This window comes from Nicotiana attenuata, unplaced genomic scaffold, assembly GCF_001879085.1.
Source record: "Nicotiana attenuata strain UT unplaced genomic scaffold, NIATTr2, whole genome shotgun sequence".
NCBI lineage: Eukaryota > Viridiplantae > Streptophyta > Magnoliopsida > Solanales > Solanaceae > Nicotiana > Nicotiana attenuata.
In genome coordinates, this window is record NW_017674139.1 from 30,428 (window position 1) to 42,126 (window position 11,699).

Sequence of the window (11,699 nt, forward strand, 5' to 3'; positions counted from 1 at the left end):
ATGACCTTGGCCTCATTCACTTCTGTGCTATCACAGAATTTCCTAGTAACGGCAAAGGAAATAGGAAGGGAGTCCATACTTGGCCATCTTTGCCTTGTTTAGTCATCATACCCTTCAGAAGGAATGTCTAGAATTTAACCCAGCCTTTTAGCATCAAAAGACACTTGAACCCCTTTCACTTGGCTGGTTACTCTGCCATCCTTGACCTCTACATTGGCCATGAACTCAATAATCTCATTCCTTGCCAGCCTGCCATCCAACTGAAGGACTATGCCTTCCATCCCTGAATAGCTAGAGCATCAACCAGTCGAACCATCCCTGGTTCCTCCAAATCCTTCAAAAGTCTACCCTTCAAGATGGTTCGTTTGCCAAACTTGGCCAGCTTGTCTTGTTCATTATCAGATTCACTCTCTTCTTCACCACTCCAATCTTCCTCCTCAGTGATTTTAACTTGCTTGGCTTTCGCAGCAGACCTTGTCCTTTTAGCCAAAGAGGGTTCAGCAGTCTTAGATACAGATGAAGACTTCTTGGAGGAAGTCTTGGTCTTCTTGGGCTTAGGGGTCTGCACCTCCACAGTCACATGTTCACCCTGATGGACCGGGTCCATCTCATCCACATCAACAGCCTCAACAGGCTCTGCAACTTTAGCTTTCCCTTTGTCGATTCTTTTCTTCTTGCTTTCTGCCATAGCCTTTTGTAATTCATCCGCACTCTGCTTCAACTTACTCCTTGTGGCCCTTCCTTTTGGTAGAGGAATCTTAGTAGTTGTTAGAGAAGTAGCCTTCCTTTTCTTGGTAGTTTTTGCAGTGCTAGGAGCTTTTGGTGTTAGAGTTCTCCTTTTCTTAGGGTTATAACTTGCACCCACTTTCTTCAGAAGGTCTGCTAGGGTCTCCTCAATAGATGAACTAGGTTCATCTGCATGTGAAGTTAGATTGACCAGCCCTTCAGCAGCCTCCCCTGAGCCACTTCCCCTTATTTTCTTGCTACTCTCTACCACCTTTTCATGCTCAGCCCCACAGATGACCAGTCCAACCATTTTTTTTTCAAACGGAAAAAGGTCAAAATTATCCCTATCGTTTACTAAATGGTTTACAAATACCCTCCGTCCATCTATCCGTCCAAAAAAGCACACAACGTTATTTATATACCTAAAATTACCCCTCCTTTTAACGGCAGCAGATGTGGGCCCCACTTTTAATGCGTTGGCAACATTTTATTGGGCCACGTGGCTCCTAATTTCACTTCATATATATGGGTATAATATACCCATCCCATTTGTTTGACCCGCCATCTATTTGACCCGCGCCATCTTCCAAAAAAAAACATCTTCATTATCATTTTTCCATATAATTTCTATGGGTAAAACAAGAACCAAACTCATTACAAGTAACATTAATATTCAGAAAATTTCAAGCACAGGCACATGGATTATCAACGACCACAACATCCTCTTTACCGGTCCTAAAAAGCAAATATCCGATCGACAGACCCAAAACGACGGCAACAAAAACGCCACCGTTAAACGACATAATAGCCAACATAAGCATATACCCAATCGCCGAATTAATCCCAAATAGAATCGCCGTCGCAAATCTCGCCGAATTCCACACACTGCCGACAGTCGGAAAAGAGTAAAGAAGAGGGGTATTCACGGCGGCGTTGGACGACGACGGAGGATAGTTTTTCTTGGATTTTGAAGAGAGAATCTTGAATCGCTGATGGCGATCTTCCATATACTGATAAAAAACGGAGACGATGAAACAAGCGAGTAAAGCGAGGGCATAGCTTGACCAAGAATCAGTTCTCCAAAAATCAAACAAAAGGGTCACTTTGTTACACCAGTAAAAGGTTATGTGCATCATTTTTGCTTTGATTTTGGGTTTTTGGATTTGTGATCGGAAGAGGAGGAGTTTGAGGTGGGGTTTTTGAGGAAGATGATGGGTTGGTTTTAGATTGTTTGATTTATTGGAAAAGTATGGACCTTTGAATTTGTTGCGTCTGGTTTTTTTTTGTTGGGGGTGGGGGTGGGGGGTGTTGGAGTGAGAATGATGAGAAGGTGGGGAGAGATTAAGAAAAAGAGAAAGTAATGGGTCAGGCAAATAATTGGGCGGGTTTGGTTAATGGGGCGAATATTTGGATTCTGAGCAGAGCCACGTGGCCCAATAAAAAAATGACAACACATTAGAAGTGGGGCCCACGTGCTGCGCCGTTAAAAGAAGGGGTACTTTTAGATATAAAAATAACGTCGTGTATTTTTTTGGACGGATAGATGGACGGAGGGTATTTGTAAACCATTTAGCAAACGATAGGGATAATTTTGACCCTTTTTCGTAGTGTTTTTTATCCCCATGGAAAGGTGGAATAACTAATCCCGGGATAATTTATCCTAGGATAACCTTTTTCCAACCAAACAACCCCTAAAATGGTGGGATTAATTATCGTATATAGAAGGTGGGATAACTAATCACATGGGATATCCCTCCATCGTACCAAACAACCTCCAACAGTTGGCTAGTTCTGGTGGAATATGATGAGTTTTGAGATCTGAGTCTGGCAGTTGAGCTTAGTATTTCTGGAAGATCTAACACGGATAGTGACAACATTTTGGAGAATATGGGCTAACGTAGATGTAGATAACTTTTTGTTACTAAGGTTGGGGATGCATGTCCAACCTTTAAGCAGTTTTGTTTTCTCTTGAGCTGTAATTCTTTCACTTGATAAATAAAAAAGGGATCTTTAATTACCAAAAAGAAATGGCTGTAGGCTGTGAATTTGATAATTCTATTATTATGATTCAAGTGTAGACATGTAATAATTTGAGTCAATGAATCAATGATTATTAGTATAAGTTATACCAGAAAGGCTAGCTCCAAAGTCGTAACAATACCAAATTTCATTGTTTTTTATCCACACCCTGATGGGCAACTCGTGCACAAAACGTTCCGCTTTTACGCAGGGCTCGGGGAAGGGTCGTACCCCAAGGTATGTGATGTAGGTACTCTGCCCTAATACAAGCATCAGTGGCTGATTCCACAGCTCAAACCCGGGACCTATAGATCACACGGAGACAATTTTACTGTTGCTCCAAAGTTTCCCCTTCCTATTCACTTTTTTTCTATGTTTTTTTCCATCCACACCCTTATACCTTTAAACTATTTACTCTTTTTCTTCTATGTTTAATCATCTTATGCTTAACATTGGAACAATGCTTGAATAGTGAAAGCAGAAGCGGATGGAGCCTTTTCCAAATAGTCGATTATTTTCGACACAAAATATAAATATATTGTGACGACCCAAAGGGTCATCACCTGTTTTCTTATCCATTTTGTACTTCCGAGGCCTTGAAAACCTCATTTAGGATTGCTTCGATTTGCGTGCGCAGCTCGGACGCGTAGCCGGAAAGCTTAAATATGAATTCTATGAGAAAAATGCTAAATTTTGATATTAAAATGAATAAATTTGACTTCGGTCAATATTTTGGGTAAATGGACCCGTGATTTGACGGTCCCGGAGGGTCCGTAGGAAAATATGAGACTTGGGCGTATGCCCGGAATTGAATTCCGAGGTCCCAAGCCCGAGAAATGAATTCTTGTGTGAAATTGTTTTCTGGAAATGATTAAGGAAATTGAAAATGAAATTTGATTAGAAGACTATGGTATCGGGCCCGTATTTTGGTTCCGGCGCCCGGTACAAGTCTTATATATGATTTAAGCACTTTCTATAAAGTTTGGTTGAAAACGGACGTCGTTTGACGTGTTTCGGACTTAAAATGGAAATTTGATGTTTTATGAAAAATTTGGAAGAAATCATGAGCTTTGAGGCTTGATTTGAGGTATATGACGTTATTTTGGCGATTTGATCGCACGGATAAGTCCGTAGGATGTTTTTGAGGTTGTGTGTATGTTTGGTTTGGAGCTCCGAGGGCTCGGGTGAGTTTCGAGTAGGTTCCGGGATGCCTTAGGCTTAAAATACCAGATGTTGCAGGTTCAGGAAAATATTGCAGACTCTGAACTTTCTAGCGCGGTCCGCGAGAAATTGCGTGCGGCCGTGGAGGGGCCAGCGCGGCCGCCTTTGCGCGGTCCGCGGTTGGTGCTGTGCGGCCGCGATCGCCTTTGCGCGGTCCGCGGTAGGTGCTGCGCGGCCGCGGTCGTCTTTGCGCGGTCCGCGCAGGGAACTTCAGAGATCAGCAGGTCTTCAAGTAGGTCAGTGCGGCCGCGGTCCTTTTTGCGCGGTCCGCGCAGGGGACTTCCGAAGGGTATAAATAAACGGGAATTTCAGTCATTTTTCACTTTTCAAAAACCCAAAAACATAAGAGGCGATTTTCCCAACGATTCTTCTTCTTCAAAACGATTGGTAAGTGACTTCTAACTCATTTTCTTCACTCCTTAACATCTTTTAACATAATTTCAACTTTAAATCAAAGATTTTAATGGGGAAATTTGGGTATGTTGGGTAGAACCTAGGTTTTTCAAAAATTGGGGATTTGGACCTCAATTTGAGGTCCGATTTCAAAACAAATTACATATTTGGGTTTGTGGGGGAATGGGTAATCGGTTTTGGTTCGAACCTCGGGTTTTGACCATGTGGGCCCGGGGGCATTTTGGACCTTTTTGGGTAAAACTTGGGAAAACTTATTTTCATGCATTGGGGATGATTCATTTAGCACTTATTAATGTAATTAAGTAAATTGTGACTAGATTCGAGCGGATTGGTGGAGAAATCAAGGGGTAAAGCTATAATTGAGACTTGAGTTGTGTTNTAAAAGATGCCTCTTCTTTACATTTATTACGATTCTTCTCCATGAATATTGGAATTTGAATAGTCTTATTACTTCAAAGAAGCCCGGTTACTACCTTTTCAAAAAAAAAATCAAAGATTCTTCTTCTTCTTATATAATTCTTATGTATATGAATGCGAATCTGATTTATTGGAAAAGTATGGACCTTTGAAGTTTGTTGCGTCTGGGTTTTTTTTTGTTGGGGGTGGGGGGTGGGGGGTGGGGAGTGTTGGAGTGATAATGGTGAGAAGGTGGGGAGAGATTAAGAAAAAGAGAAAGTAATGGGTCAGGCAAATAATTGGGCGGGTTTGGGTAATGGGGCGAATATTTGGATTCTGAGCAGAGCCACGTGGCCCAATAAAAAAATGACAACACATTAGAAGTGGGGCCCACGTGCTGCGCCGTTAAAAGGAGGGGGTACTTTTAGATATAAAAATAACGTCGTGTGTTTTTTTGGACGGATAGATGGACGGAGGGTATTTTTAAACCATTTAGCAAACGATAGGGATAATTTTAACCCTTTTCCGTTTTTAAATCCACTAGGCGAGTTGCCTAGGGCTAATTTTTATATATATCTAAAATAAAGTGAAAACATAATGTCAATGTGGCTAAGGATTGTAAATGACTACCTATTGTACTTACATAATCCCTATTATCAATCTTGAGTAGTAGACTCAAAATTGATATCACATATTGTACTATGGAATGGCTAAAAAACTGAAAATTACAAAAATGGCCATATTTCCAACTTCTGCTCGCGTGCATGTCATGTTGGCTATGTATTCTGAAAATTCTAGGCCTTGTGATGATTGTAGATATTGATTGATCCCTGTCGTTTGTTGAAAATCTGCAACTAGCTAGAGCTTCCAAAAGTATTGAACTCCTAGTAACTGAGCTGTTGTGCTTCCAAATTTCACAGATGTTCTTTGTGTTTGGAATCCAGATCTTCCCTATCTTGTATTCATTGTTTGCCATAGCTGAAGTATCTGTTATGTAACTCCTTGCTGTCCCATTGTCATAGCCCATAGAAGCCTCTGAAGTACACACTCTCGACCATAGATACCTGGGAATTATGTTGGACTTGGTCTGCTGTGACCAAAATTGCAGTTTGAACCCTGCCCTTATGTGTGAACTTCCTTTAGGATTATCTTGCCTGCGTATCAATAATGTTGTATGTGTATAGCATCTGTATGTTTGCCATCCTGTGATTCTTGTGTAGTCCCTTTGGTCACATAGTCGTACCCATCTAAAGTTAGAGTGTGACTGTGTCTGGTATCCTGTTGTATCCATGTTATCTTGTATTCTGCAATCTGTTGCTGAGCATGTTACATTCTTTATCAATAAGGTGCCTTGATCATGAGAAACATGCCAAAGCTCCTCAATAAGCACATAGTAGCCCAGTTTTTTATTGTGTAAATCCCATGCCATGCTTATGCCCATCCTTGCTTCCCTCCCATTGGAATGAGTACATAGTACTAATACCAGCAAATGAGAGTTATTCAAAAGATGGGGCATGACCACAGTAGCGTTCCCTGCAAAAAAGATAACTAGGTTAGCAATAAACAAATTCACCATACTCTCCTCCACATGGATTTGAGTATGATGAGTGTGTGGCATCCCAGAATTTCCCCTGCTCCTGCTACTCCTTTCCTCCTCCTCTCCTAGGTTCTTGCAACCTTTACTCTGATGTATGGGCATTGTAATTTATCGCTATTCACAATATTCCTCCCTTTGACATCCAGATCTCCAAATCCAGTACACTCCATTGGGCCAATATCCAAAGCATAATTGGCTATATGATCTGCTAGCTGGTTTCCTTCCCTCACTGTATGAAATATCCTCAAGTTGCATCTTTCCATAAGCTCCCTTATTTCCTCCACATATACTACAACAGACCATGGTACATTCCATTCTCCTGTTAGTACATTCTTGACTAGCATTGAATCAGTGTGCAAGTCAATAAGAATGTAATCATGCTCAACACAGTACCTTAAGGCTTCTAGGATTGCTTTCACCTCAGCTTCTGTATTTGTACCCTCCTCTATTTCTCTACCACATGCATAGACTACATTCCCCTCTTCATTCCTCAACACATAGCCTATGGAACTCTTACCTGGATTACCCCTAGATGCTTCATCAGTATTGACCTTTATCCATCCTTGCTCAGGTAACTCCCATAACACCTTAGTATATTTCAACTTGGGTGTGTATTGTTCTAGTAATAGCAGCAAATCAGGCCATTTATGTGGTACATTTTTCAAGCTTGGTTTTCTGAATTTGACTAGGTATTGAAATGTGATTGATACCTGGTATATAACTCTATTACCTGAGACTGCATCTCCATATTTGTATGAATTTCTTCTCTTCCATAATTCCCAAACTATTATCGATGGCAATGCCTGTAGTACTGGATGTATCCTTGGGATCACCTGGGCAGTCCAACACTTCACACAACTTGATGAAACGTGAGTCCATCAATATTAATACCTGCAGCTGATAGGAAATATTTCCACACCTTCCTAGCAGTATAGGATTTGAAAAACAAATGTGCCAAGGTTTCTTCTTGTGGTAGAACACAACACCAACATCTAGAAGCCATAAGGTATCCCAATCTTCTGAAAAAATCGTCTAGAGGTGTTTTGTTCTTCCAAACCTTCCACATGAAGAAAGACACTTTAAATGGTAACCCTTTCACCCATATCATCTTGTAAGCTTTGCAAGGTTCCCTCCTTCTCCTGATATAATCCCAAGCTGACCTCACAGTAAACTCACCCCTTGTTTCCAACATCCAAAAAGGTTTGTCCAGTACCATATTTTCACCTGGTGGTTTGATGTTCTGCAATATATGATTGGCCAGATCCTCAGGTAAGAGTTCCCTTAATTTCTGCTCATTCCAGTTCCTCCCATTCAGTACTTCATTTACATTTTGAATTGACTCATCACAGAAGAAGTCTGGTGGTGTTATCAAATAAAGAGCCCCCAAACCAGTCCAATTCTCAAACCAAAATAATGCAGATCCCATTTTAGGCTGCCACAGAATTTGATGCTCAATACTATCTCTGCATTCTAACATATTCCTCCAAATATGAGAGCCATTTCTTCTCCATGGAACAACAATGGCATTTAGTTTCTTACAGTATTTTTGGCTCATAAATGAACTCCACAATGATGGTTTTGTTTAGAAGTTCCACCACAACTTACAAAATAATGCCTTAGAGACATCATGTAAAGATCTAAAACCAATCCCTCCTTCTTCTTGTGGCAAGCATAATGCATCCCAAGAAGCCCAATGCCTGCTACCTCCTTCAATTGAACTACTCCAAAAAAATCTTTCCATGAGTTTGTGCAATTTATTGATAACAAAAGCTGGTGCATTAAAAACTGACAGTAAGTGAATAGGCATACTCTGAATAACATGAGAAATCAACATAGCCCTGCCTCCTATAGACAACATTTTCCCCTTCCAAGACTGCAGTTTATCCAGCACCTTGTTTATGAGACCATTATAATATTCCATCTTCCTCCTAGCATAGAAAATAGGGCATCCCAAATATGTAAATGGGAACTCCTGCCTCCTGATCCCAGACACTCTTTCAACCTTGCTAAACACTGTTTCATTGGTAAGATGATGCATATAGACTGCAGATTTTGCTTTGTTAATCAACTGACCTGAAGCTGCTTCATAAGCTGACAAAACTTGCATTATCAGTTGCAAGGAAGTTGCATCTGAAGAAGAAAAGATAATGGTGTCATCTGCATATGCAAAGTGATTAATCTTAGGACTCCACTTAGGCAGGCCAAAGCCACAGAAATAGAGATTATTATGCAGGGCATTCAATCCTCTTGATAATGCTTCTACTGCCAGTATGAACAAAGTAGGAGATAAGGGATCTCCCTGTTTCACTCCTCTAGTGGACTTGAAAAAACCATGTGGTTGGCCATTTATCAAGACAGAATACCAATTATTAGAGACCAAACCAAACACCCAACCAATGAATCTTTCAGAAAGCCCATTTTCCTCAAAATTTTGGTCAGAAACAGCCATGAAAGTCTGTCATAGGCCTTCATCATATCCAGCTTAATTACTACATTTGGTCCTGCCTTAGTCCTTAACCTTATATCAGTGATTATCTCTTGTGTCAATAGAACATTTTCTACAATACTTCTGCCCTTCACAAAGCCAACTTGCTCATCAGATATAAGATTAGGTAAGAGCCCAGCTAATCTCTCATGAATAACCCTTGAAAATACTTTGTTGATAAAATTACTAAGGCTAATAGACCTCATGTCTGAAAATGTGATCACCTCTTTCTTCTTAGATAGTAATACTAGGTTTGTATGAGTGATAAACCTAGAAGATCTTGTCCATTGAAAAAGGCCTTCACCATCTCCACCACATCCTCTCCAACTATATCCCAGCAACTATGAAAAAAACAGCCATTAAATCCATCGGGACCCCCAGCACTATCACCATTCAGCTCATACACAGCCTGTTTAACCTCTTCTGTAGTAGGTTGTCTCAGCAGTTCTTGATTCTGTTCCATATCCACCATGTGTGGTACATGTTCAATGATATCAAATGCAGTAGGAACCACTTCTTAGCCATTTCTTCCTTATCTTCTATCCAAACACCAACTGTGTTTTGGATTCTCTTAAGCTGTAGCCTCTTCTCCTCCCATTCACATGTGCATGAAATAATTTCGTATTTCTATCTCCATCATTGAACCATTGCATTCCAGCTTTCTGCTTCCAAAACTTTTCCTCCAATGCCAGATATTTGATTAATTCTGCCTGCACCTTCTGCAATCTTTCTCTATTTTGTATTGTAGGGTTAATTTCAAACTGAGCTTCATGAACTCTAACTACCTCTTCCAAGCTAGCTATCTTCTAAAAAATATCACCAAAAGTAGCTCTGCTCCATGTTGATAGAGCCTTCTTCAGTTTCTTGAGTTTGTGATTAAACAATATGAAAGGATTTGCATAGAAATCTGCTTTCTAGTTCTCCTGTACCTCTGCCTTAAAGGATTCATGTTCTGTCCAAAACTTTAAAAATCTGAAGCTCTTATTTATAGGAACAGAAACTGAATCAAATGAAGTCAAGAGAGGACAATGATCTGAACCAATTTTGGGCAGATGAGTGACCTCCATTCCTGGCCATAACTGTTGAGCTTCAAAGTTAGCAAAAACTCTATCTAGCCTTTTAAAAATACAGTCTTCTTCTGCACGACCATTCCACCAAGTATATATACTCCCTTTAAAACCAAGATCTGAAAGGTTGCAAGTAGTCATACAATGCCTGAAGTCATCAACTTCATTTAAAGGAATTGGCAGCCCTCTAAACTTCTCTTCTTCATCCCAAATCACATTAAAATCACCTCCAACCAACCATGGGATAGTCATGTCTTGAGCTAAATAATACAGTGAATCCCATAACTCAATTCTGTCAATGTGATCACACTTAGAATAGACTAATGTGATCATAAATTCCTTCTGCTCCTCTGTATCAAATAACCTCAATGTTAACTGTTGTACTGAATTAATCTCCACAGTTATATCATACTTGCCATCAATAAATACCCAGATCTTCTTAGAGATGTTGACAAAGGCTTGTTCAAAATCAATCTGCCTCCTATAGCCATCCAGTTTTCTTGATTGCTGCATTAGTTCCATCAGCCCTATGAAATCAAAATGGTATTTTCTATGCATTGTTATAAGCCTTTCAAAGGCTCCTTGTGTATTGACAGATCTAATGTTCCATAATAGAGCATTCATCTCTAATTGATGGATTTAGAGTGAGTCATCCTTGTTTGGACCCCAGCTGGTTGAATGCTTGGAATCTCCTTTTTTTTTTTACCCCTACCAGCTGATTTGCCCTTATCCATAAACCTAGGGGATATGTCTCCTTGTCTAGCAACATTTATGAAGTTTTGACAAATGGATTCTGCATCTAAATCCCCTCTTTGTCCTGCTGTATCATCTTCCATATCCTTCTGCTGATCATTAGGAATAATCTGATTGTTGGTTGGCTTTGGTATAATGCTTTTGTCTGCAGCAGCTGTGTTCCCTTGTTCTGCATTCATAATACTGACCATTTGATCATTCTTTTGTTCATCAGTGGCAGCTACTTCATTCTCCTTTTCTGTGTCTCCAATCTTTTCCGCATTTTGTTCCTCCTCCCCCTCACCAGTATCACCAGGATCAATTGGCTCCTCAACTCTAGGATTTGATGTAGGATCAGTAGTGTCATCAGTAATGGGAATGGGGTTGGAGCTATTATCTATCTGTTGCAATTTAGAACTTGATCCAACAATCTCCATTGAAGTGTGAGTTGTTTCTGTAGTTTTTTCTCCTGTCTGACCCTTTCCCTAATTAGTATTCCCATTAACACTGATTTCTTCTCCTTGTTCCTTTCCTACAGGTACAACTTCCTCTTTATATCCTTCTGATAAATCCCCCTCATCTGGATCCTCTTCTGTTTGATTGCTCCATAGTCTACCACCAGTCCAATTGACCTTTTGTTTCATCAATTCCTGCTCAGCTAGTTCTTCTGGATCAGTTGCCTGAGATGGTATCTCTTAGCAAGACTGATTCATAATAATATTATTGACAACAAAAGTTCTACTAACCCATTGAGCTGTGGATTCCTTTCCTTGTTCATTACTCTTCTCCCCTGTATGTACTGCATCTTTTGTACCATTATTCTCCTTCCTTGTCTTCTTTCCATTTGATTTAGGATCAAAAACAGGTGCTGCTGCATTAAGTGACCTCCCAGATACCTGTGAAGTATCATTTGGACTTGATATTGTTGGTATTCACTACTGCCAATTGATTAGCTCCATCTACATCACTCTCTTCATTCTCTAAAACTGCAAACTTGTTGGCTACCTGAATCTGCTGATTAACTGGCAAATTAGCTGGGACT

General features: G+C 40.2%; 1 protein-coding gene across 1 annotated transcript; it reads right to left on the reverse strand.

The window, feature by feature from the left end:
* Positions 1-1,384: 1,384 nt before the first annotated feature.
* LOC109218064 (copper transporter 5.1-like) lies at positions 1,385-1,882 on the reverse strand. Its single transcript, XM_019382383.1, has one exon. It carries the CDS (start codon positions 1,860-1,862, stop codon positions 1,410-1,412), a length of 453 nt encoding a protein of 150 aa, XP_019237928.1. The 5' UTR covers positions 1,863-1,882; the 3' UTR covers positions 1,385-1,409.
* Between the last annotated feature and the right edge of the window lie 9,817 nt (positions 1,883-11,699).

Excerpts from the sequence above, each read along its gene's own strand:
- LOC109218064 (XM_019382383.1), bottom strand. The coding sequence starts at position 1,862 with ATGATGCACATAACCTTTTACTGGTGTAACAAAGTGACCCTTTTGTTT.